Source organism: Corvus brachyrhynchos, unplaced genomic scaffold, assembly GCF_000691975.1.
Source record: "Corvus brachyrhynchos isolate BGI_N302 unplaced genomic scaffold, ASM69197v1 scaffold70, whole genome shotgun sequence".
NCBI lineage: Eukaryota > Metazoa > Chordata > Aves > Passeriformes > Corvidae > Corvus > Corvus brachyrhynchos.
The window spans coordinates 870945-898820 of record NW_008236217.1 but is presented as its reverse complement, the minus strand read 5'-3'; the positions used below and the strand labels follow the sequence as shown (position 1 = coordinate 898820).

The 27876-nt window shown below is 38.5% G+C and overlaps 2 protein-coding genes across 2 annotated transcripts in view; one reads left to right on the top strand and one right to left on the bottom strand.

The window, feature by feature from the left end:
• Nucleotides 1-6: 6 nt before the first annotated feature.
• On the top strand, nucleotides 7-26664 carry TBCE (tubulin folding cofactor E). Its single transcript, XM_008643279.2, is given in 16 exon segments — nucleotides 7-159; nucleotides 2931-3015; nucleotides 11654-11842; nucleotides 12895-12983; nucleotides 13667-13766; nucleotides 15528-15630; nucleotides 20221-20297; nucleotides 20545-20640; nucleotides 21259-21323; nucleotides 21408-21472; nucleotides 21946-22102; nucleotides 22796-22969; nucleotides 23453-23521; nucleotides 24561-24620; nucleotides 25959-26050; nucleotides 26298-26664. Coding segments are annotated over 16 exon segments (1614 nt in total). The 5' UTR covers nucleotides 7-59; the 3' UTR covers nucleotides 26391-26664.
• B3GALNT2 (beta-1,3-N-acetylgalactosaminyltransferase 2) overlaps nucleotides 25152-27876 on the bottom strand; it is a 43403-nt gene continuing 40678 nt past the window's right edge. Inside the window, exon 14 of the mRNA XM_017745213.1 lies at nucleotides 25152-27752. Within this exon, the coding sequence (XP_017600702.1) occupies nucleotides 27618-27752 (135 nt within the window). The 3' untranslated portion in view covers nucleotides 25152-27617. The remainder of the gene's footprint in view (nucleotides 27753-27876) is intronic.

The following is a 27876-nucleotide window of genomic DNA, read 5'->3' as shown; positions in this document are numbered from 1 at the left end:
AAGGGCCTTTCTCCTGTCCCTGCAGGTCTGGGAGCAGCACGGACTCCAGCTATCCCGGGATGGCTGCTGGGGTGCCTCCCGATGCGCTGGGTCGGCGGGTCTCCTGTGGCACCGACTATGGGACTGTGCGCTATGTGGGCAGCGTGTCTCGTACAGCAGGTAAGCGCCACAAAAGTAATAATCTTCACATTTTATGGTTGTTCTCGAGGTTCTACTCATGTTCTTCTTAATTAAATAACCCAAATATTGCCAAATAGAGCGAGGCAATTTACAATTTGATTTTTCCTCATTGTTCTTGTGTTAATATGTCAATTTCTAATCTATGTGGGTTTTGGGGTTTTTTTAAGAAGTCAGAGTTGTCAAAAGGAGTGTAAGAAGTACTTTACAGTCTTTTCCTTGATCTCTCTGCTGGCATAGTCAGGGAAGGTAAGAGGCAGGAGCAGCAGATCACCAGACCAAGTACTCCTTCGATAACATACTATACTGGGTTCGCGTGACAAGGTTCTGATAGCAGCAAGGGCTACAGTGGTGGCATCTGTGAGAAGATGGCAGAAGCTTTCTCTGTGTCCAACAGAGCCAATGCCAACAGGCTCCAGGACAGACCTGCTGCTGGCCAAGGCTGAGCCCATCAGCAATGGTAATTACACCTCAGTGAAACCATCTTTAAGAGGGGGAAGGAATAGAGACTCATTATACAGAAGTAACTGTGGCCAGAGAAGAGCTGAGTGAGAATATGTGAGAGGAACAGCCCTGCAGACACCAACATCAATAAAGAAGGAGGGGAAAGAGCTCCACACTCCAGAGAGGAGATTCCCCTGCAGACCTATTGAGACAGGCTGTTTCCTGGCAGCCCATGGGGATCAATAGGGGTGCAGAGATCCACCTGCAGCCCATGGAGGAGTCACACAGGTAGATGCCTGAAAGGAAGTGGTGACTCTAGGGGAAGCCCACACCAGAGCAGGCCCCTGATAGGTCTTGTGACCCTGTGGGGAACTCATGCTGGAGCAGCCTTTTCCTGAAGGACTATACCCCATGAAAAAAGGGTTCCACACTGGAGCAGTTCCAAAGGAAGTATACTGTAGCCCATAGGGAGGATTTATGTTGGACAAGTCTATGGAGGACTGTCTTCTATGGGAGAAACCCCACGCTGGAGCACAGGAAGGACTCCTCTCTTTGAGGAGGAAGCAGCAGAAGTAAGGTGTGATGAACTGACTGTAATCCCCAATCTCCATCTCCCTGCACCACTGGTGGGGAGGAGGTAGAGCCCAGGAAGGAGTGAGAGCTTGGGTGGGGGTATTTTTAAGATTTGTTTTACTTCTTTTTATTCTACTTTGGTTTTGATTGGTAATAAATTCAATTACTTTCCCCATGTCAAATCTGTTTTGCCCATGACAGTAATTAGTGAGTCATCTCTACCTGTCCTAACCTCAACTTTTGTTATATTTTTTCTCCCCTCTCCAGTTGAGGAGGGGAGTGACAGAGTGGCTTTGGGTAGGCACCTGATATCTAGCCAGGGTCAACCCACTATAGATATTCAAACTTATGGAAAGATTGCTGGTGCTTGGAAGAAGACTAGCCCTGCACACAGTTCTAGAAGAGGCAAGAAGGATAGCCAGGAACTGTAGACTCATTAGCCTCACTTCAGTTTCTGGAAAGATCTGTAGCATGTTTCCTTGGAATCCATTTCCAAGCCTGTGAAGGACAATAGTAGTTGGGAGTATTTGGTACTTGTAAATAAGAACAAATTGTGCTTCACAAGTGTAATTACTTTTTATGATGATATGACTGTGAATGTGGATAAAGGGAGAAAAAAGGATGTAATATTCCTTGACTTTAATAAGTCTTTTAATAGTGTCTCCATAAAGAATCTTATTTGGAAGCTGAAGAAATACAAGATAGGTGAATGGACTGTTAAGTGAGTTGAAAGTTGTCAAGTAGAAATGTAATTAGTTGATATCAGGTAACGAGTGAGTACTACAAAAGTAAATGCTGGGGTCTGTATTGTTTCACATATTTGCCAGTGACTTGAGTGAGGAACAGTGTTCACCCTCAAATGGCTGCTGTGATACAAGTTAGAATTGCAATCCAGATCAAGCTTTCTGAACTTTAGGTTTGAATCCAAAAGATTCAAGAAGGATAAATTTCCACATCTAGTATAGGCCAGGAAGTACTAGTAACTCAGAGTCTGTTGTAAAGGGCTTGGGAATTAAGTTGGATACTGTTATGAATATGAGCCAGCAGTGATCTCGTGTAACAAGCAAAGATACATGTTGCACTAGGTTACTTTAGAGTGAAGTGATGAACATGGCCGGCAAGTTAAAGGAAGTTGTTATCCCTCTCTGGGGGCAGGGGGTCTTAACAAGGTTACACTTGGAGTAATGTATCTGGCATGGGACCATTTCAGTTCAAGAGGGATGCTGATGAACTTGAGAGGATCTCAAAGATCTGCTCCTCTCTTGAGGAGTCTTGGAGGACTGCCAGAGTGATTAAGGGCCCAGACCATACATGTGTTGTGAAGACATTGAGGGATCTGGGCTTGGTTAATGTGGTGAAGAGAAAAAAAAGTGACATCCAATGGCTTCCTGCAGCTGTTTGACAGGTGGTTACAATGATGGCAGAGCCTAGCTCTTCTTACTAGTACTAGATTATGTAACAAAGGACAACAGCCACAGCAGGAAAATCTTTTCCATTACAGAAGTGATGCAGCACTGGAATATGCTCGCCAGATGTCTTGGAATCTTTCACTCCTTGGAAATTTTCAAGGTCTGGCTAGGTAACAGATTACCTGACTGACTGGTCTTAGTGCTGGTGATAATCTCCTGCTTTGAGAGAGAAGATTAGGCTAGGTGAACTGCAGAGGTTCTTTCCAGCCGTGATTTCTATGGATATAATGCCCTAAATTTGAAAACGTATCTACCATTTTTTTCCAGGAATTTGGCTGGGCGTGGAATGGGATGATCCTCAGAGGGGAAAGCATGATGGCAGCTATGAAGGAACACAGTATTTTAAGTGCAGGTAAGTTGATTCACAGCATTGGCATGTCATGCGTGGTGATGGAATGGTCATGGGAAAAGGCCCTTTGGCGATTTTTAGGGCAAACCCTTCTGTTATCAGTTGGCCAGTATTAAAAAGATTTCTGATTTTAAAAAGAATTCTGAGTACTCTGACTAGCTAATCTGTAGAGGCTCTTGCATTGATATCAATCCAGTTACAGGTACTGGAATATAGTAAATACTTAGAAAATGCAAGTCATGTTTTCAGAGGTATGTTATAAAATGAGACTTTTGGATGTTAGTAATATTACGGTTAGTAGGTTTTAGACCCTTTAGTTAGGAAATCAATAGTTTCTACTGATCTTCATTAGGTAATTCTGAACTGAAATATTGGTCCGTATTTAACTGTCTCAAATACAGTTTAGATTTGAATTTAAGATGGCTTGCATGTATCTTGTTAAGGGAAAATACCAATTTCCTGTTAATGATTTGGGTTATATTTGTATCACTAAGGAATCGTTGAATATGTTCACTGCATTTAGTACATGCAAAACATGGTGCAGCTGTGTGAGGTTTTTAAGTATATGCATGCATTACTTCTAAGTGTAAAGATTTGAGCACTTAACAAGTTTGAAACTGCAGAATACAGGACTCCAGGGTGGATATTAACTGCAGCAAGTTGTTGATTTCTATGCCAGGAGACATGCAACAGCTAAAAGTTTGTAAGTTAAATAGTAACTGGATGAATTAATAGAAGAAAGTCATCAACAACTCTTAATTACTGCAGACTGCTAGCTCAGTAAGTTCCTGAGCATTGATGTGGTGAAGGAGGAGAGAACAAAATCTATTCTTTAGAAAAATAAGTAAAGAAGAAAACGCTCCCCTGTGGGGACTGGATATTTTTTCCCTTGTATCTAATAATAATAGAACAAGGCTTGAGGAGGCTAAACTCACTTAATACAAGAAAAAAAATTCAACATTGTTGGATTTTTCGTTTCAGCTAAATAATTGGAAATGATGGTTTTAGAGCAACCATGTCCCTTAAATTAATATATTAGTGGAAGTTGCTTCCTAAATGCTTTGAATGTAATTGAAACAGTTTCCAAGTTGAAGCTAGCTATGTTCTGCTGTAGGAGAAAAAGATAGAAGTAATTGGCTGACCATTCCAAATCTCTCTGGACAGAAAAAGCAACTGAACACTTCATAATGTTTTTCAGAAACTTGACTGCTTTACATTTGTACGTATATGATATTTACATACATGTGTATAGACTCTTGGGTTTTTAGCAGCCACTAGTGTGCTTCCAGAAGATGAGATCTCAGATAGTAATCTCAATTATTGATATAAAAATCAATGTTTTGAGTGAAGCTCAATACCCATAACAAATGTAAGTGTTTTGGTCTTTAAACATGTCATTCTTACAATACCCGTTCTTTGTACTCTGCTTTTTTCCAATCAGAAAAGGTCCTTCTGGAGTCTAAGAGAATACACAGTTCTAGCAGTCCACCATGACACACAGACATAAATTCCTGTGCTCAGGCCCATTTGTAGTTCTTGTACTGACTGTGAAGATGTAGGCAAACTTAAGTAAAAATAGTTACCTTATTTTAGCAAAAAAGAACGCTAAAAAACAAAACCCTCCCACAACTTAAAACATCACCTCTTTACTACTACTGATTAGGAGGGAGTAATGTTTCTTTGTAGATGTATATACACATTTTAAAAAAATATATATATACTTTTCACCTTACGCCTTATTATGAGTATCCTTTGCCTACTTTGCTCCCTCCTTGAATTCTGATAAGCAGAAGCTGCTGATCAAGTAGGTTGTACTGTAAACAAATGCAATGAAAGAACGTTTTAGAATTATTTTTAAGGCAATTTGGAAACTAACAGCTTTAAAAAATGCATCCTTCAGAGTGACATTTGAAAATAAGATTGTAAGAGCAAAATAAAGCTGATTTTGAGATTCTCATTACCAGAGAATCTTCTTTCTAGTCCTTACTTGGAACAGTAGGTCTGCTTACAGCTCTGTGTGATCTCTATAGTAAGTTTTTTAAAAACATGACCTAAACTTTTATGTTTCATGGCAGTAAGTTTATCTGGGTCATATATTGTGTGGTGATAATTGAACTTCTTAAGAATATGAATACCAAGGAACAAAACAGCCATACTTCAAATTATGCTGACACCATGAGCCATGTTCATCAACCCTGTATCAGCTAGAAATGGCAATGCACAATCTAGTGGTATTTTTGTGGGGCTTTTTTTCCGTGGTAATAGGATCTTGTTTCTTAATAACTGAGGAAGCTACTATTTTTGCTGTCACTAGTATGTAATGTAATTAAATTATACTCTACAGTCCTTCAAGAGAAATGAGGAGTAATCAAGCCTTAAAACAGTGTTAAAATTTGTATACACCTTTTGAAACATGAATATGCTTTCCAATAGGTTCTTGTCCCACAGGCCCATTCACACAATTGTATGCAGGTGCTCCCCTGGGAAATGCGGGTTACAAGCACACCCCTCCTCCCCTGGGAATGCCAGTGCCTTAGCCCCACACAATTCCTGAAGGATGCATGGGTGCTCCAGCTGCTGCATCCTTGCACTGCTTCCTGCAATTTGTTAATGCACCTGCTGGTAGAGAGCACCTCCGAGGCCACACGAGCACGCTGAGATGTGGGGCACGTGTTGCTCCTCACGATGTCGTCCTTGCTGGGCCCAGGCTCACCTCGGCATCTGACCATGAGGCAGCTCTGTGTGGTGTAGGCAGAGATGTGCTGCTGCTGGGGTAACTTTTGACAGCATCAAGCCAGGTTTTGACTGCTGCTCTGGTGTACCTCTTCTTTCTCCCCACAGTTACAGATGTTCTATAACTGTACTGTTCTGTTCTGTTCAGGCTTCTTTTATGCTTCCTGTCAAGTGGAGTGTCCCCCCCTGCCCCTATTAATCTGGCAGAAGGGTCATCTTCCTCATTAGCCCTCCTGTTCAGTCAGTTTTGGGTATTCCAGTCACTCAGAGCATTTACATAGGCACTGCTATTTTAGCAGCTGGTTTTATCCCTGCTGTTTTGCTGGGAAAGATGTGTGGATCCTCCAGCAGTAAGCGGGCATACTTCCCTGCTTATATCACAAGATAGGCATAACATTCTGCTGTTATCACAGCAATTACACACATTTAATCACACATTTAGGGTACTTTTAGTTATAGTTCTTTCTCTGCTAGAGAATATTTTGTTCTTCCCAGATCACTTTCCAGAGGAATCCTGATATTTCAATAGATCTTGTGAAGTATTGACCATATTGAAATTTAATCCCTTTTCACAAGTTTGAGTTTCACAGCAGGCCAGAGAAATGGAAGAAAGTATAGTAAAGCTTGTTTCTGTGATGTTTTCCGCCTGCCAGAATTGCAGTTGCTGCCCAGATCTTTGTGGTGTTTTTTTCCCCCTTTGTGTTGTTTTCTTCTGATGGGAACTTGGACTTCCGTGTATTTGTGTAGTCCTGAAATGCTGAATCATCCATGGCACCAGTTTTTTCCTCTTCATTGAGTTTTATAATTTGTGTATAGACAGCAGTTGTAACCAATTGTATGTTACTGTTTCGGAATTTTATTTTCCTGCCCAAAAGAATCATAGAACTGTTTAGCTTGGGAAAGACCTTTAAGATCATTAAGTCCATCAACTTAGCACCACCACCATGTTCACCATTAAACCATGTCCTCAAGTGCTATGACCACATGTTTTTTGAACACTTCCAGGGATGATGACTCCACCACTTTCCTGGGCAGTCTGTTCCAATGCTTTACAACCTCTTCTGTGAAGAAAATTTTCCTAATATCTTTCTAAACCTCCCCTGGTGCAACTTGAGGCCATTTCGTCTCATCCTGTCACATGTTACCTGGGAGAAGAGACCAACCTCCACCTGGATATAGCTTCTTTCAGGTTGGTGTAGAAAGTGAAAAAATCCTGCCTGAGCCTCCTTTTCTCCAAGCTAAACATCCTCAGCTACCTCAGTCATTCCTCATAGTACTTGTGCTCCAGACCCTTCACCTGTTTCACTGCTCTTCTCTGGACTTGCTCCAGCACATCAGTGTCCTTGCTGTAATGAGGAGCCCAGAACTGAACACAACATTTAAAGTGTGGCCTCATTGTGCTGAGCACAAGGGGGACAATCACTGCCCTAGTTCTGCATGGGGATGTTGTGACCCCAGTGCAGGATGCAGCACTTTGCCTTGTTGAACTTCATTCAATTGGTCTTGGCCCATCAATCCAGCTGGACAGGGATCTGTCCAGATCCCTCTGCAGAACCTTCCTTCCTTCCAGCAGGTCAACACTCCCACCCTGCTCAGTGTCATCTATGAACTTGCTGAGGGTGCACTGGATGCCCTTGTCCAGGTCATTGATGAAGATGTTAAACAGAACTGGTCCCAACACTGAGCCTTGGGGAACTCCACTGGTTATGAGCCGCCAGCTGGATGTGACTCCATTCACCACCACTCTCTGGGCACAGCCATCCAGCCAGTCCTCTACTCAGCAAAGAGTACACCCATCCACACACATCACAGGAAGCCACTTTTTCAGGAGAGTGCTCTGGGAAACAGAGTTTAAGCTTTACTAAAATCTAGGTAGACAACATCCACAGCTCTTTCTTCATCCATTAAGCAGGCCCTCTGGTCACAGGAGTAGGTCAGGTTGGTCAAGCAGGAGCTGCCTTTCATAAAATCATGCTGGCTGGGCCTGATCCCTTGGTTGTCAGGGATGCATGATGACATTCAAGATGATCTGCTCCATGAGAGATTTGTTTATATTAGATTAGGCTATTTTTTCTTCAGGGATGACAGATTTACCTCTGGGAATATCTACCTACAGCACAAACTCTTCAAATACAGGAGAAATGTCAATATCATTTTAGTGTCCATGAAAAAAAAGTGATTTCCATTTTGCAAAGGCAGAATGCATTCTTAAGATTCCTGAGAGGGTTTCAGTTAAGAAGTTTTGTCCATCAGAAACTCATGCTCTTTGCTGCCAATAGAACTGTGTTGAAACAAAAGGTTGTCCCTAACCACTGCTCTAACATGTGCTGTGCACCAGCAGTACCTTAAGATAGCATCTAAAACCTCAGATGTCTTTCTTTCCTTGTTTTGTGGAAGCTCAGAGTCAAGTTTCATGTCTGTTTAGCTAAGGTAAACTTTCAAGAACTTGATGTACTTGCTTGTGTTTGCAAAGCTTCTTCTGTTCAGTCAGGAATTTGATACACCATGGCAGGTTAGTGCTAGGTGTCATTTATAAGCATTATTTGGTGCCATGGCCTGTTCTAAAACTTGAAGGATTTTCTTTACTGCAGTGTGTAGATTCTTCTAATGGAAGTTTTGTCTGTTGAACGCTTTCCCCTAGAAGGAAGAGATCTGTTCAGGGCCTCTGTAGAAAAGACGTGCATGGGTTCAAACAGCTCCATTTTATGACACCTTATGAGCCTTGTAGTGCATTTACTCCAGTCATGATGATAATTGCCTGGAGTGATCATTGCAAACAGACGGTACTGGGCAAAGAAGCCCTTTGATCCATGTTTGCTGCCAAGGCTGATAAAGCTGACCTCTCTCTCTGTGGCTCAGAAGCTTCTGCAGTCAGACAGCTCAAGTGTGTAACTGTTGTGATTTGTGTACTCCTGCATTATTCTTCAGTACTTTCAGAGAAGTGTGTGTGTGATATTTCCCTAGCATATGTGTACCTGTAATGATGAGCACTGCCATGACTTTGTTTTACATCAGCAAAGAATGATGCCAAATTTCCTCCTTAATCAGTGGAAGCTGACGGCTAATCTAAATTTTAATGAATGTCCTTGAAGTGCCCTGGGCATGCCAGCAGATGGGTTGTATGCTTCAGGCTACTGAATCATGAATAGGAAGTGTCCTACAAGGTGACTTTTGAGATTGGGGTCAACCTCTCTATTCTAAAAGTCAGTAGGAAATGTCAGTATTAACTAGAGCCAGCCGCTTGCCAGAGCCCCACTTGGACATATTCCACATTTTCTGCTTTTACCACTTTATTTCCACACAGTGTTTTGTTCTGCTGCAAGACAATTTCCATACATGAGAACAAAATTCTTATTCTCAGACTTCTGGGTGTTCAGCTTAAGTCAGGTTGATTAGTAATCCATAGGTTCTTCCATCTCATGATATGCATGCTGGATGACTCTTTGGATTAGGATTTATCTGTTTCGTTCCCATTTATGGAGACTGGTGGCTAATAGGTGTGTTTTTGCATTAGTCCAGGTGCTGTACATGATTTGTTTGCTATGTACATACAGCTTGTACAGTTCATATGCCCTAGTAGGAAATTTAATACAGGCAGCATGTTTTAGGGAAAATGAGTTACAGTGACCTCTCTCCTTGAATACACAATAATTTTGCCTGAAAGTAGGTTCCTATTGCACTTTCCTTTCCTGTCCTTTGTGGCAGTTCCTGAAAAAGTAGATCAAATAAATAGACTGGAACCGAAAAAGAAGTTTAGGCTGTGTTATTGATTTAAATATACATTAGATAACTCATATTAGCATGCAGAGTAATGGGAAATGATAGCAACAGGAGAGAGAAAACCTATGATCTTGTGATCAAGACAAAAAGAGAAGGGTCTTGAGAGATAAATACACTAACATTTTCCTGTAGCTTTAAATGACAAGGGGCAAGGTAGTTCGTCTGCTTTTTTTTTTCGTAAGGAAAGAACTGTTTCCTGCACAGAAAATGAGGAAGGAGATGCCAGTAGAAGTGCTGACCTGAGAGGACAGAAATGGGCTTAGGAATGGATATGGTGATGGAGAGGCTCAAAGGTCTTGGCTATGCCAGCTCTAAATGGTATGACAGGAGGGATGCAGATGTGAGGTTCTAGATTAGCTCTGGCCAGAGGGTTGAGGACAGCAGAACTGTTGAGTGCAGGGGCATGGTGATGACAAAATGGGGAGAATCGAGGTGATAGGAAATTGGACAGTTGTTAGAATAAACTTACAGCGGGACCTAGTGTGAATTACAGATAGACAGGAGAACAAGGATTTTTTTCCAGAGCCCCAAGTAGAATCCTGTACTATCTGCCAGATGTGAAGCTGTTTGACTTAATTAAATGCAGAAGCGATACATTTGCAGGCAAGAGATGTTCTAGTTCAGGTCATAAAAAGGCAATCTACTGTTTTAAGAAGAGGTATTAAGAAAGAATCACATCAATTTTATGTTTGAGGAAGTTCAATATTTAAATCAATCAAGTGCAAGCTATGAAGAATTTCAAAGGAATGGGAGAAAAGACTGGATTAAAAATATATTGAAAATGCTTATCAAACATGAAAAGTACATACCAGGTTGACATTCTTTAAGAGTTTACTGTTCTGCTTCTTTGCAATCATTGCACTCTAAACTTAGTCACTACAAAACTAGACTGAAAATATTTTGAAAGTAAATAGTATCTAGTTTCTACTTAGGTCCTTCTTTAGGATATGAGAGTAGAAACATTAATGAATGAAATTGGCACAGGAAATTTCCAGCACTGATTTTTTAGCAAAAATGCAAATGTATGGTGCCCAAGCTATTCCATCTACTTGTAATAGGTCCATAGGATTCAGGGCCTTTGTTACTGGCTTTTTCTATGAGAATTTTGAACTTTGTAGCATTGGTGGTTTATATTATGGTTTGCTAATTAGCTACGTGATGCTTACATGCTGTTTTGAGAAGTTTTATTTACGTAAGTGGTATCTTCCTCTTGGGTTCTTTCCTACCAAAGCCTGTCATCTTCTCAGCTTGATGGCACACAGGTAATCATAGCTTCCAACTTTCTTCCTGCTGTTTTCTGGCTGATGCTCCTATCAGATCCTGATCTGCTTGGTGATACCATTCCTATAACTTTTCTCTGCTAGTTCACCCTGGATACTGTGTTTCCTCACTAACTTTGATAGAAAATGTCAAAGCAATTGCATGGCAAGAAACTGTCAAGGAACAAAGTGTTTTCAGTGCTCAAGAAAAAACAAGAAACTTCATAGGACTGTGTTGAACATACATTATTAGTGGGATATTTCTGTTGAATATTCAAAATTGTTACTAAGTTGGTATCAGGATTTTTGAAAGTTTGAGTTTGTGTAAGCGTTCTGAGTGCTACAATTTGTATGTTGTGCCAATTGTGTGAATTGAAGGACAAGGTTGCTTTCTCTTAGAATTGCAAGTGAATTATGCAAGATAAATACAATGTAGCAATCACTATTCTGAGTATTCCTTAGGCTTTGGTAAGACTCCAGGCACATTTATTGTATGATTTAGGTTACTTTGTGTCTATCCGTAGGTAGAACCTTCTTTTTCTGGAGAACCTGAGTTCGTAATGAGTTTGGAAGTAACAGAGCAGTTATTTTTAATAATGGCACTGACACTGTAATTTTGATGTGTAAGTACATTTTGGAGAGCTAGTGCTCCAGTTGTCATGGTATCTCACAATGTGAACTTGTATCAAGTACTATCAAAGATACTTTGAAAGTCTTACTTGGCTTGCTGGGAGCAGCGATGTTTACAATTAGCCTGTAGAATTGCCTCACTGCTTTGGTTCTCAGTATTTTTTTTTAAGGTAGTAATTAATTAGTCATTGTTATGATAATGTTTCATATTTCAACTTTTCCTGGCTGCTCTGTTCTAGGCATCCTAAAGGAGGATCATTCATCCGGCCAAACAAGGCAAATTTTGGAGTAGATTTTCTTACTGCAGTAAAGGATCGGTATGGATTGAATGATAAGCAAGATGTTCAGTATGGGACAGGGAATACAGTAGTATTTGGAACAAAGACTGTGGAATTTGTTGGCATGGATTCTGTTGCAGAACAGCAAAGGCAAGTGTAATATATGAAAATCTAAGATACATTATTAGTGATTGATTAGTCAGGTAGTATTTCAACTGTAAGGATTTGACTGCTGTGCATATAAAATTGTTACGTGTCTAAAAGCAAGCCAGACTGCACTATGGTGGAAGAGACAGGAAATCTTCCGATTGTGGCTTTGTAATTCACATGTTTTACAAATAGGAACTGGGATTATGTCATGTTTGAGTGCTCACAATCCTCATTCTGGTTTCATAAAGTAGCAGGTGATGATATCCAGTGAGAAATGAGAGACAAATTATCATGGTATTGGCAGTCATCATACACATGCATGGTCTTTTTTAAATAGGGGTATTTTTATGTTTTCTTAATAGCGTACAGGTTTTTTTAATCTTTTTTTACTCATATCACTAATGACTTTGTAACCAAGAGCAGAAAAGCACAAAGCCACTGTACTGCTAGTGAAGAAGTTTTTCAATCAGTTCATGTCATGTTCATGTACCTGGAAGGGTAAGAAAGGAACTAACTTAATGATGTGTAATAAATTGCAGTTCTAATGGCCTCCGGCAGTAGGGATGTATTAGTTCAGTAGGTGGCAGTCTCCTTCTGAGCTGATATTCCACAACTATTCTCCTTATCTCCCAGAACATACTAAGCACTCAAAAATACTTTTGATAAGTGATACAAAGAATGCCCAAATAACTCTGAACCTCTTGCAAAAAGTGTTGCAAGAAACCTTTTTAACTTGGAACCTCTAATTAAATTCCAATAAAGCTATATTTAATCTGTTTTATCACTCTTTATTTCAGTTGGATGAGGGTTTTTTTGGGGGGTGTAGGAACTGTAGTTCAACCAGACTTTGTACTAGTGATGTAAAGGCAAAAAATTGAGATGTGTCTGTTTTCGAGTGCGAATAACACTGCAGTGTAGTAATCTGCACATTGCTAATTCCAAAGGAGAGATACACATGAAAAGGATGTTATGTAGTTGTAACAACCAGGCATTTATGTAACATTCTTATTTCTGTTTGAAGATTACTTAACAAAATGTTCCTTCTTGTGTAGACAACTGAACAAATTGGTGGATATCTCGGTGTGTGAGTGTGCAGTGAGCCATGCTGGTCAGGAAGAGGAAATCAGCAGAACGTGTGCCAGTATCCTTTTTTGCCATATTACATGATACCACAAATAAAGTACATACTTTAGCATTCCAAGTGTTCACTTCAATGAATGATACTTGTATCCTTTTATTAAAAAAAAAAAAATTAAAAGTGAAGTTTATATTTAGAAGTTTAATGCAATGTTAAGAAGTTAAAAAGCCAGGCGCCCACAGGTTTTGAGAGGAAATACAAATTGTGGATAAAAATAGAAGTATAGTCATAGGTTGCTACTGTGACTGCAGTTTCAGAAGACTCCAGCAGTGGGTTTTTTAAAAATTCTCTAGAATAGACAACCCTGTAGAAATAGAACTGATACATTCTGTAGACACCAGAGGTTTCCAATATGTAACAAATAATGTGTTTAGTACACTGCATGTAGTGGCAGTATTACAAGACTACAAAGCAGTTATTATTCGTTAATTTATAAGGACTTACAAGGACTGAGTTCCTGTCAGTATAGAAATTAATCCATTTGAGGATTTGTATAGTTAAGCCCTTTTATAAAACTATAAGCCATTTCCATATCACAAATCAAAATAAAATTTGCTGTAACTGAGCAGTAACATCCCTTAGTATAATCTATTTCTTTTTGATTCAAAATCAAACCCTAATTCTAATTCTGAAAAAAAGAAATTCAATTTTGAGATAAGTTTCTTCTTCTTAACAAGAAATTTCAGACATGAGGCATATAAACCTATCAAAAAATCTGATATCATCTTGGGAGACAGTAGTAGCTATTGCTTCTCGAGTTCAAAATCTGGAAACACTTAATGTCAGGTATAAATATTCATATTGGGTTTCTCTTCCTTTGGGGTAGGGGCAAAACCCAAGAGGATCAGGGTTTGGCTTTCTAAATGTAACTGGATACAAGAAGACTCATTCTAATGGGAGTTAAGTTTTTAAACACTTCTTTTGGTTTTTAAATCTTGTTCTTCATAAATTCCTGTGTGGGCTATATTTTTCTGACATCTGTATTCAGGAAAAGAATAGAACCCTAGGAGTTCAGCTTCTGTGTAAAACTAACTTCTGGAGAACATTTTCTTCCAAGTTTTAAAACTCTGTGTTTTACTTTTGTTGATACATTCTGGCTGCTCAGGCAGGTCTGTACTTAGGAGCCCCCTTTTGTTTAACCAACCGTGTCTTGACACTAAACTTAATTATCCATAATGTTTTAACCAAACCATAATTATCCCAAAACCTAGTCTATTTCTGTCCTAAAATGATGCTGGTAAGAAACTGATAAGATCATGGTGATAGATCTTGGGAAAATCTCTTGTACAATGATGACATTGGAAAAAGAAGGAGGATGTTGTTAAATAAAGCAGCAATTCTATCGAAACAAGAAAATTCACAAAATAGTTTCAAAATAAAGAACATTTCTAGGAGACACCTATCCACTGTAACTGGCACATGCCACAGTAATTTTCTGTGTGAAATATCACAATGGATTAGGTAGCAGCCTAAATCACCAGGGTTTTTATTTATTCTTATTGTTAATGTGACAAAAATATATTTTTAAAACAGTTGAAGGTGTTCCATTTTCTTCAATATTTAGCACTGAACAGCTGTTTGCAACCTGGGTGCTATTTGTAAATCTATCTTTGCCTAGAGCATATAATGATTTATTGTTATCAGCGTGCATGAGAATACAGAGGATTTATTTTAATTCACCCAGAATAATTTTTTCAGTTTTTCATTGTTAAGAAGTGCACTCTAGACTGAAGGGGTTTCAGAAGTTATTAGTGAAAAAAATGGAAAACAAAATGAGATTGATTCTGGAATCTGATGCTTCTAACTACAAACTGACATAGTCTGAATCAGTTTTTTGTTGGTTTGACCTTCTGTTTGCTTTAAAAAATAAATAAGGTAAATCTGTTACTGATTTTCTTTTTGTGCATGGAATGTTGGAAGAAGAATAAAAGTGGTTAACCATCCACCAGCTCTCTATGTGGAAATTTTACCCATAATTATGTAACTATAAACTACATTGACAGATTTTTATGAGAATATGCAGGTAGATTATGCCTTAGGAAAGAAATAAAAACTTCTCTTTTGGGGTGAATAATGAAAACTGATTTGAAGATTGCAGATTTGAGAATCTTTATCATTTTTTCTTTGTAGTGATACTTAACTACTGAGAGTGGATTTTACATACCTTTGTTTTACTGAGGTCTGGATAGTCATATAGGCTCTTCATTTTCAGTCAGCACTAAAGAGTTTAAGCCCAAGCTCTGGCTTTGTTTCATTTAATATTAATGAAAATCATTCTTTTAATGTTCAAAATTTAGTGAAAGAGAAAGAAGCCACAGGTTAATAAATACGCATTCTCAAATAAATATACATTCCTGAAGCAGGAAAGTAAATTAGGAAAGAGTATGTTTGAATATATTTTTTATTATATTTTAAAATATGTGACATCTTGGCAGTGATTTTAATTTTGGGGGAGTGTAATTTTTTTTTCTTTAATATGTAATTCCAAACTAATGACTTAAATAAATGTGATTATTCATCATGCGAATAATTATTCTTTTTACACAGTGAAAACAAAATGAGATTTCCATCTACATCAACTTTTATATCCAGTGGATTTTCAAACTTGAAGATTCTGGCACTTAATCAAACTGGAATAACATGGACAGAGGTAATAACCTTTCCTGATTTTCAAAAAAATTTAATATCATGAGGTTTCTGAGGCAAGGAAAGCACAATAAACATTTGTGCACTATATTGTTCTTCTGAAATCAAATCATCCTTTGAAAAGGTGCTGTGGGGTAACTATTAGTAGCATATTAACTAATGTACGTCCTACATAATAAAGGAAGTAATATTGGCATGGGAGTCTAATAAGAAACATTTTACTTCATCTACATCTGTAAATTGCTAAATCAAAATAAAGCAGTTGGAGTATAATATAGCTTTGTGTCCCCAAATTTGTCTAAGTGAACACTTTTTGGTTCCTTGTAGCTGTTGAAGGTTTACCTGTACTTTTATGTATGCAATAGAACAAATGCAAATGGAAAGAAAATACTTCCTTACGATGAGAAATTCTTGTTTTGGCATCACTTTGCATCAGCAGGAGACTGGATTAGTATCTTTGACCATATTGATGGTTCTTGAACTACATGATGCCTGGTTACTGGCAGCACAGAGCAGAGGAAAAGCAAAGTTCTGACTTGTTTCAGGCACTGAAACATGCACACATTTAAATGACTTTCCCCTGCTATGACGTCTTATTAGCAATGCAGTCCTGTTGGCAACTATATTTAGCAGTGGGCCTTGTTTCAGAGATGGGGTTTAGGAAGTGCATCTCAGCAGTGTCACGTTACTTATAATGGCTTCTAAACTCCAGACTATTATTTGGATTTCTAAGGGTCAGATTTTATAGTACTGCATTGTAAAATCGCATGACTTTTCAGATTTTGGCTGCCAGCTGCCATCCAGTAAAAGAGCACTTAACAAAACTGGGGCTTGGGTAGAAAGAATCTTCTTTATCTCTTGTCTTACAGGAGGGGTAGAGGAAGGTCACTGCTGTGTTTTTGTTCAGTGTCCATTCACTGTGCTCTTAAAACTGCCTGTGGGATTTATGGCAGGACAGTTGATAATCCTTCCATAGTAGCAGCAATATGAATGGTGAAGGGAATGGAAGAATTCAGTGGCTACAAACACTTTAAATGTCATCTAGTGCTCATCAGAGTAAATCTGTGCATTGTGGTGTTTAAAATGTTGGCACCTGCCAGCACCTGTCCTCCATCCCTCCAAGGGGTGACAGAAAGGCTGTTTGGAGCCATGGCTGCAGGCAGATTAGAGTTCTCCAGGGGTAACTAAATTGCAGTGAGAAAGCCCCAGCTTAGTCAGAGCAATTTAAAATGATGCAGCTTTTGCATTTGTTTTTGAAACGCTCCTTTAGCTGATGATTCATCATTGGTCATAAAGACCTCTTTGGTCCCAAAATCTGTTTTATAAATTTGTTCCAATTCATTCCCTGTAAGTTGGGAGACATAAGCCTGTGCTGGAAAGTGGTGTTCCGAGGCAGCCAAACAAAAGGGGAAAAATAAAGGGATGTACCTGATGTTAGTACTCTGGGAACAAACCACTTGAAAAACACTGAGGGGAGTTACTTGAAAAGTCAACTTTTAAATAGAAAATAATAATGAATATAATCCAAGCAAGTGAGAAATACACTGATTGTCAATGGGAATATAAGCAAAATTCTTAGGAATGTTTTAATTAAAATTAAAACAATCTAATGGTGAACAGCATTTCAAAATTACTTGCTGTTATTTGTAAGAATATATGGCATTGGGATAGTTATACTTGGATTTTTAAAAATTTGTTCCTCTTTTTTGAAGTATTTTTCACAGGAGAGGGACATGCTTAACTGTTATGCGATAATACAAAGCTCCACATTCACATGCCTTGAGCATCAGTTTTCAAAAAGAATTCTTTCATTGGTATATTATTTGTACATATCTAAATACTTCTGAGAATATTAGTATATAGGTAAAAGAGCTTATTACTCTATAATTGTTGATTGATTGTTCAAAACCTAACATATAACTTTCAAGGGGGAAAAATGTCCTGTAAAATAATTTAAAGTCAGCAGCCATTGGCTTAGAAATTTAATTAATGCATTTGAGTGTAATGAATTCATATTTATGGCTCCAAACACTTTTTTCTTATTCAGCATTTAAATCATAATGTTATATTTGTCATTCTGTTTTCAAACTAAGATTTTATATTTATAATATAATCTACTATTATACAGGGTAAAAGAAAAATCTGGGTTAGAACAGAAGTTCAGGATCATGCTTCTGACACTAGCAAGTAGCAGCAGGTAGTTGGGAAAAATTCTAGGCAAAGGGTAAGCACATGGTAAGAGCTTCTTAGAAAGTAATCTGGAATTGTGTGGCTTTGTGAGTTCATGAGTATATACCTCTATTTAATTAATATTTCTGGATTTTTTGTTTCGTGATTTATCTAACTGTATTAAGAACCCATTTGAAAATTTTGCTATACATATTGTTTAACATCAATTTAACCTTTTTTGGGTTCTGATATTGCTGCCTGATAATTTCATTTTGTAAGTCCCAATGTTTTATATGAAAGTAACTGAGAACTGCTATCCTCTGTTTCATGGCTTTAATTCTTGTTTAGCTTCTTTGTGCCTTTCCCAAGTATATTCTTTGCTTCCTGGGATAAACAGACTAAAAATATAGGAACATAATGGACTTACATGGTGACAATTGTTTCTTGTTCTCATCTTTATTTCTTCGCAATAGCTCTTGCATTTCCATTCTTCTGTTTTTGTGTATCAGTGGCTACTCCTCTGGCTATTTGTTACCTCCCCATCAGCTATCCACAATGAGGCCCCAGTCTTTCCTGAGAGCTGATTCAGTGTCAGATCTGTGAACTTTTGTTTCTGTGGAAGCTGTTTTAAGCAGTAGCCGAAAATTTAGCAATTTGAGTTTCTTAGAATTTGTGCTGTGACCTATCATTTGGCAAATTTTTTGTCATTTGGTCAGCCTATTGAAAAGTCTTCAGATACTTCAGTTTTGTGCAGTTTTTCTATTCCATCCATCCATCCATCCATCCATCCCAATGCAGGGCTATTGTGGGGGAATCTCTGTTACTGAACATGCACCTCATTTCTCTTGACTCTGCAGGTTTCTTGTCATGCTTCTTCATCACCAGTGGATAATTAATTTTGGTCTGTCTTGTTGACATGGGGAAATACTATCAGATTAAAGAGATGAAATATTGGTGTCTCCTGCTCTGGGTTTGGAACAGGAAGAGTTGTTGTATCTGAGTTTGTAAGTCTTTGTGTGTTACAGATCTGGCAGCAGGTTGATGTTTCATATTTTTGGGTGTGAAGCAGTTGAGCTCCAATTCATAGGCTGCCTCTTGAGGAGATCTCAGTGTTTACCCTTGGCATGGTGTCTGTTATGAGTCAGTTGTGTAGAGTGCAGCTGGATGGATTCGTGCAGCTGTAACGGGGAGAATGGTGCCCAGGTGAGGGGATGTTTATAGGAGAAGGGGTCAGCTATGCACAAAAGCAATTGAATTGGACTGTCCAGATCTCTGAACTCCACTTCTTGTGGCCTTTGTAACCTCCTGTAAAAACAAGCTTTAGGTGACTGTGCTGTGTATCTGTCTGTCTGTGTTCTTGCATCTCAAAAACTTTGAATCCCCTGGTCAGTTACAATCACATTTTGGAAAGAGTTGGGGGCTCAAAAATAATTTATTATCTACTAATTCCCTTAAAACAGGAATGTAGATGGATAAAAGAGCCCCTGTAAGTTTCCCAACCAGAGAAGGCGTAGCAGGATGAGCTCACACTTGACTCTGGAGAACACACACCAGAAAAAAGACTCAGTGAAAAGAATAATTTGCCACTCACAGGCACAAATTTGTAGAAAAGGCAATCAGTTCCAGTGCTTATGAAACTCCATGTGCTAGAACTGCACAATTTTTGACCCTTTCACAATTGCATACAGAACTATTTTATGCCAGTATTTTATATCGTTTTGTAATAAGTGTTTATTTTTTAAAGTTTTGTTACCTCCTGTAAATACTGGCAAAGAAAAAAACCTGTGTAAAGTAAAATAATTTATGCAATTTCAGGGCATAAGATCTAAAACAAAAGTATCTTTGTTCAATTTGTAGCCCCATTTGAATTAATTTATTTTCTTCAGAGAACTTGAAAACTTCAGGATATGTTGAATTAATGCAATTCTTGGCCTTTAGTGGATTTATGGGCTGGCACAGTCCTATGACAGAGAAGGCTTCAAGCTCTGATAAATTAAGATATTAAAACATAATCTGTCAGACCTGATGAGATGTGTGTGTTAGCTGGTTCTGGAACTTCTGCACATATATAGAGTTTGTACAGCCATATCCTCACCTCATCATAGGGAAAACCTGGTCCCTCCAACTCATTGAATAAATTAACTCAGTTTCCAGGTCACACAGTCTCAGCTGCGAGGGTGGCCTCAAGCCTGGGACAGTAAGTCCTGTGACTGCAGAACCCCTTTGATGTCATCTGGGCTGGTAAATCCAGGCACAGGAGAGCCATCTGGAAGAAAGGGAAGACTAGGAAATCTTTAATAATTGTTCCTCTGGTTTTGGGAGCTACAGCTTGTTCTGAACACGTTCAGAGCAAATTTGCATGAAGTACAATTTCTGAAATATTTTTTCCCATCTTTTGTTATATTAAATAAAGTTTTGCTCTTAGGTTCTTCTTTGTGCTCAAGGATGGCCAGTACTTGAAGAGTTGTACCTTTCTTCTAATAATATTACAGTTTTGGAAAGGTGAGTGACGTAAGTCAGTCAGTTGTTAGCCACTGATGTACCATGAAATTACTTAGTGCATAAAGTGACAGTCCTGTGACATTTACATCACCACAACAGTAATTGATGCAAACTTCATGTGATGTACTTCAGAACATTTATAAATGTGCACAATTGTGTGCATGCAATTATATACTTAGGAAAATAGTGTTTTCATTGGCCAATAACTTTAAATATTCTGTGTTTGGTTTTTTTCCCAATGTATCAGGCCTGATACTGTCCTGCAGACCCTGAAGTTGTTAGACCTTTCAGACAACCAGTTACTGGATGGAAATCAGCTGCATCTAATAGCACAGCTCCCCAGGTAGCTGTAAACAAATTTGCTGGAAATCCTTTGTCCTTGATATTCATCTCCATAGTCCTTGTTGGCTGAAATATGATAGTATTGATGTTGCATGAAAGATTAATGAGATCTTGAAGCAGAGGCATTTTGCCCTCTTGAGGAGAGTAACTGCATTATTTAGTTGAGCTATTTTAATATAATCTTACTTCAGTTGTACAATAACACATTCTTAAGCTGTGTGTTACTAGATTTTCATTATACACTTATGAAATGAATGTGATTTACCACATTTTGCTAATTTGCAGAATTATCATCTTCCACTGTGCACTAAAATAGCCGCCATGATTTTGAATAACCACAAGCTATTTTAAAAAAATCATTTGGAAAATCACACATTTTAAATCCAGGAGTCATTCTGAAAGCTTGAAATTGTTGCACCTACTCACTGAAAATTTTATTCCCTGAGCACTGCTGAAGTCTGGGTACTGTCTGTGAGGCTGCTTTTCATTTGTCAGTGATGCTGCACCACATCAAAAGTTGCAGATCTTTATTAAGAAAAGAAAAAAAAATTAGGTTGTATTTCTTTGTAAAAAACTTCCTGTGCTACATACAGTGATCATTGTATCTATTAAATTTCAGATTAGAACAGCTAATACTTAGAAACACTGGGATATCTTCTATACACTTTCCTGATGCTGGATTTGGTATGTAAAAGAAGTAATTTATTTATAGTTTTAAAATTCTGTTTATTTGAAGTTTTCACTGTTTGCTTGTTACTCTTTTCCTAGGATGCAAGACTAAAATGTTTCCTTCGCTAAAACGCCTTGCAATAAATGACAATAAAATATCACAGGTAGGTTAGATTGTGATGGTTTCACATTTTGTAAATAAATGTATCTTTGTTTAAGAGTAACTTGAAGTTTGCTTTTTTAAACTTTCTTTGATAGTATGTGTAAGATCTGAGATAACTATTGAACACTTTGATTAACACAGAGACATAATTTAAAAATGTAAAAACATTTCTTAATGTGTCAGTTAAACACATTTATATTATGGCAGCTAGTCATATTCCCTGCTGCTTCATAATCCCTCTCACAGAATTCTAATGGTCTAAAATTCTGACTAATTCCTTGTTTTGGTTTGGGTTTTAATTAAATGTAATGGAGTTCTTAGCTAAATGAACAGGATCCAAGTACTTGGTTCTGATGATCAAAAGAATTTTTCCAGTCATATTTGTTGTACAGGAAAAGTCAGTGTTACCAGGTATTGTTCTGAAATGAAGTTATGTTTTATATTTCCTCAAAAGACTCTTCCCTTCCATTTCAGTGGTCATCTATCAATGAGCTTGATAAACTGCCAAGTTTGCGGGCACTGCAGTGTAACAATAACCCCTTCACGGACACAGAGAAGAACCCAGAGACCCTGATACAGCTCATTATTGCCAAGATAAGTCAGTTGGAGGTTTTGAACAACTGTGAGGTATGTGATATTTCAACAAATTGCATGAGTCTGGCAAGCATTAAATCACTGCCTGAGGAATTGTTTTCAGTTTCTTTTAAGATTACTGATTATTTGGATGCAGGAAAAGTAAAGTGCCAACTAGTCCATCCCTTTGTCAGTGGGGCAGTCAGTAGGGCTACAAGACTGAGCCGACTTTGTGAGCATTGCTAACTCAGTGGGGACTTGGACAAGATGGGTCAATGGTGGTTTTTTCTCAGTGCCTGAGGTGTGTTTAAGTTGCAGGACTGTTAACAAAAACCATACTCTTAAAAAAAAGAAAACATAGAAAAAGCAGCATGGTCTGATCAGTTTCAGTGACAGCAATACCAGCATTTGCCTTCTGCAATAGGAAAATATCATTACCCAAACCAAATCAAACTTTCAGCAAATGTTTATCATAAAGAAGAGCAGAAGCAGCATCTGATCCATTGCTACAAAAATCATCCTTGCATCATCATATACAGCAAAATCTTCGCTTAGGTATTCATTTATGGCTCAGCAAGTACACAGATATAGGGGCTGTAAGACTCTTAATGGCTCTAAAATGTACTGAATATATGGATCAGTCAGCATTTGGAGACATGGTTTTTAAGATTCTTGGTAACATTAAAACATACTGAACACCAAATAAGACCAAGGAGTCAGTGTCATTGATTAGATTTTGTTCTCTGGGAAGTTACATAATTATATTCTGTGCCGTTCCTTGCTGAAAGAAGAGGAGCAGAGCTTGATTATCGCAAAATATTTGGAAAGGACTGGTTAGAAGCTGGTGGGCATTGGAACCCAGAGAAAAACAAACCAAGTGAAGAATTTCTTGCTGCCCATCCCAGATACCCAGCACTTTGTCTTAGTAAGTACAAGCACATTACCGTAGCATTTCCTCACTTCTGGCATTGTGGCAGCACAGGTTTGTTCTGTTTTCAATTTCTCTTCCCTTTGGTCATTTTTCCATGTGCTGCTACAGCCTTAGGAAAGCCCATCCATTGGTAGACCTGTGTGCCAGTGGGCTTTTGCTCCTGTGGGGTAGCTGCACAGTACTGCACCCTTTGGGGCACTGCTGCCTCAGGAACTCAGGCTCCCTGCCTCGGAGATCCCAGCACCTGTTGAGCATCTGCCCTACCAGTACTGCTGGGCAGGCAGTAGCTCCCTCAGCAGTGGGAATGTTAAGCAGCACCCCCATGTCCTGAATGCTGTAGCAGCTGAACAAGGCTCGTGTCTGCGGCACTGCGTGGTGCAGGACCTACCATGTCTGTGCCAAGGGAACTCCTGCCTGGTCCTACACCACAGTGCTCTTAGGTCTTGAGTTTTAGTCTTTGAACTTCTCTTCCAACAGAATATGGAGCACCTGAAGAAGGAGAACTGAAGGGACAGCAGCCTTTGACTCTGAAAAATCAGCTCCTGAGTAAGAGGACAGAAATGGTCAAAATTGTTTCTTCTGCATTTAGAATATTTTATGAGTTTAGTGTCTCCTGGGTGTATATGGAGAACAAAACATTCAAAAGTTCCAGCTTGTAATTCTTTTCTGAACTGTATCAGTGAGTTTGACTGGAACCCTGATTCTGTGTACTCTCTCTCATTTCCCCCCTCAACCCAAACCAAATGATTTTCTCAATTGAGATTTAATGGAGAACAAAGGTAATTGATACTCCATTCTGACAGTGTGAATGGCTTTTTTACAGAAGACATCTCAGGTTTTAATCTCAACAGCTGCACTGTCTTCTGATATTATCTTTTTTATAACTTCTTTAGGACAGACAAGAAAAATATGGGTAGCTTTGATATTTGGGGCCTTCTACATATTTAATCCAGGTTACATCCTGGACTTGCAAATTCATGTTTCCCAGTTGATAGAAGAACTGAAATTTTTTACTCCATGGGCGAAATAGTATTTTAAAGCATTACATTCTAATGCATTTAGGTGGAAGACTAAACAGAACAAGGAATCTTGTTGGCTAGACATAATACAGACCTTATTTTAAAGATAAGTCTTCTAATCTCTGTAAAATAATTAGGCTAATAATGTCCTCAAAAAGTCTTTATATGGTGCTTTTGAGAGGACCAAGAGCCTGTTTTAAACTGAATAAGCAATATCCATTCTTCTGCAGGTTGTTTTTTAAAAATGAAACAGAAATTAAGCATTTTGAGGTAATACTCCTTTTGATCAAAAAATACTATCTTTAAGCATTAGGGAGTAACTTCTACCGTAAGTTACCAGAGATTAATAAAAACTTGGTTATTTTAATTTTTTAAAAATTAATTAATTTTTCTGGTAATGACTAAATGCTATCTTAACTGCTCAGATGTGGGCTACATCCTAATTTTTGAGAGATCAGGCTGAGCTAAGGGAAACAACTCGTAATAAAAGCAGACTAGAAACACTGTGCCTCTGCCAGAACAGGGCTTATTGTTCTTTCACTAATGCCTCACCCTTCTTCCTTAAGCTTTGACAATTAAGTGTCCTGAGAAACCCGAACAGAAGCCAGTGGAGAAAAAGCTACCAGGTAAGAAGTCTTGGCTTATGTTCAAGCAGTTGTTTCATAGCTCCTTTTCAAATAACTATATTAAAGAATGGCAGCTGCCTCTGGCTTTGCCAGCTCCTGAAAGCTTTTCCTCTGTCATATAAAGAAATGACAAAGGCAGAAATTGTTTGAAAAAGTCATTATTTTTCTGGCCTTCATACTTACTTTCAGTCCAGCTTGAGGACTGAAAGCTGATGCTTGTCTTATGACCTCTGCTGCTGGTTTCATGATTAATGGGGCTGAGGCAATTAAAGGCCAATTAATGGGGATGAAATCTAGTGGATGTGTTAACCAAGTAACCAGAATGTGAAGTCTTAAGAGGCAACTGCATAGTGTGTAAATCTAGATATTGAGGTCTAGTATCTAATACATGAAGTTAGAAATCTAGTTCTGACCTCTATCGAATTTGTCTTTTGCAGTTTTAGTGCCTGTAATGAGACTAGAATGAACAAGACCATTCTAACTTAAGCTGATGTTTTGGAAAGATGTGTCAGAATTAAGTCTGAGAGAAAAGACATACTCAAGCTTTATTCTAAAATAAAAATCACATTTATTATCACAAGTTGCATAAAATCAGATAGATACAGCTTTTACAAAAACGTCTGATAGAAAAATATTTGTCTACGTACAATGTGTGGTGTTACAGGAATAACTCACTATTGCTGTGCCTTTAGATAAAGCTTCAAAACAAGTGAAAGTTCAACCAAAATACTGAATTTATCTATTGCAAACACAGGTATCGCCTCTGGAACAAACTACATCTACTCATTCAAGCTCCATTACAAAAAATACCCCTTCCTGTAACTGACTTAATAATATAAACAGCTCTGCTGACAATGTGTTTGGGACTAATAACTCAATACCATTCCTAAGAATGTCACTAGTTCCACAGTGCCATTTGCTTACTTGTGCCGGGAAAGCCAATTCCTGGTAATGAAAACTGCAAGGAACAGTTGCCAGATGCAAGCAGTCAGAACCTGGCTGGTGTGTGTCCCAAAGGTCACTTAGTTTAGCATGTAGAAATACAAACTCCAAAAAGGTGAATTATGAAGCCGTAACACTTTAATTTGGTATATGGGATCAAAGCGCTTAAACCGTAGAAGCACATCCTGCCCTATCCACCACAGATTAAACCATTTTCCATTTGATGGTAGCAGATATGGTTTCAGGTACCAAAGACATTATTGCAGTGTTAGAACTGAAGCAGCAATACAGCATTTCACTGTTGCTGTAATCAAGTAAAGTGAAACACTGGTGCTTTGCTACAGGTCAGTGGCAGCAGCATTTTTCTAATAACTTTTCTCTCTCTTCCCTCTACAGAGTCTATGACTATTCAGAAGGTCAAAGGACTCCTGTATCGCCTACTTAAAATTCCTGGTTCAGAACTGAAACTGTCCTATGAAAGTTCTAAAGTGAGTTAAAAATGGGTAGTCAACAACAAAATATTTCATGCTGCTAAAGGTCAACAGCATGTTCTAAAATACTGTAAAGAAATTCATTTCACTTGAAGAAGGCTGTCTTCATGCTGTAATGCAGGACCTTATTTCATTCCTGTAATATGACAGATTCTCCCTGACTGCAACTGCCTGATATTTGGTTTACATGAAGGGATTTCAGTTTAAGTCTAATTAGATTTTTTTTTTTTCTTTCTTATTCTAGTTGGAAGGAAAAGAAGTTGAACTAGACAATGACTTAAAGCCTTTGCAGTTTTACTCAATAGAAAGTGGAGACTGTGTGTTAGTACGGTGGTAAGAAGGGACTCTCTTGCTGGACTGAAGGAAAAGCTGACACAGGAACTGCAGAAGAGAGACAGACACACAGACAGCCTGTGCCTGAACACACATACAGGTGAATATGAGTTTCACATGTGGCACCAGAGGGCTGTACAATTGTACTTTCAGCTCCTGAACTTGATCGTCAGCCTCCATGAAAACATCTGCTCGTTTGTCTTACTGGAGAGATACCAAATAGTGCTTAAATGCTTCAATTAAATAAAGCTCAAGGCAACCCTTTTGCCAAGATTTTATACTGCCTTCCCCGGCAACGGTGAGCATTTGTTTTACTGAACCGAGTACAGGGTTGTGATCTCTTTGCTTACCAGACAAGATTACTGCTGCGCTGAGAGGCCACTTGCTCTTTGCTTTCACCTACATCCAATGACTTTCAAGTGAACAAAACCCAGCAGGAATTTTACAAGTATCTACACAGCCTTAGATGATGAAGGTCAAAATCTGACAGACCTCTCTTCTACCCTACAGTGTTAACATACCACAGTATAAATAAGTTCTCAGCACACTGCAAGGCATTGCCATTTATTTTACAATCTTTAGCATGCTGTTCCTCAATCTTATTTTACTTTCACTTGTGTAACCTCAGATTCATATCTAGTAACACAGTGAGCTCTCAGAAATCCCTCCTAATCAGGCCAAGTTTGCAGTACTTGAAGATTTGGTATAAGCAAACTTTGAATTTGTTTTTATCTAAAATGACAGTGGCGTAAACAAACTAATCACAAATCCTAACCCCCATTGCTGTCCCTGTCCCTGCACAGATGAGGGCGACAGCACAGAACCTGCTGCAGCAAGACTTACCAGCTGGCCTGGTGCTGAGCACAACTCTCCCCAGGAGCCTGCTATGGCCCTATACTGAGTCAAAGCAGTAGTGCTTTAATTTACAAAAGACAGGCTAGTTGGCATTCTTATGTGCATTTATTAATTACAAGTAGGTCTTTGACTTTATATAAAAAGGATTTTTTTATCTTGAACATTTTGGTTTTTGTCAGATCACCATCTATACTATAGAAAATGAATAGTATCAGTCCACTTGTAATTATCAAAAGGGATGTGCAAATATTGTTATACTTTAGTTGAAACCCAACATTAAAAGGTATCTTAATATTTCTTATTGTTCCAGAAATGAATCCAAATGTACACTTTTCCATGATCATTATACACTACCCTGTTTTCCAAGGCAAGTCCATCATCTTTCCTCACATCTACATGGATCTCCACATAGTTCCTTTAATCTCCAGAGCTCTCCCAGTTCCTGGGGAGAGTACTGGGGGGAAGATAGCATGCCACTCTCACATGTCTTCTCACACAACCAGAGACCATCCTGTTAAGAGAGAGAACCATTTCAATAGCTTTTCTTAGAAAGAATTTAGTCTCCAACAATCTTCACTTCCAAGAATCAGGTGTTTATTGTTTCTAGCAATAAATATTGCACACAAAGGTCCCCA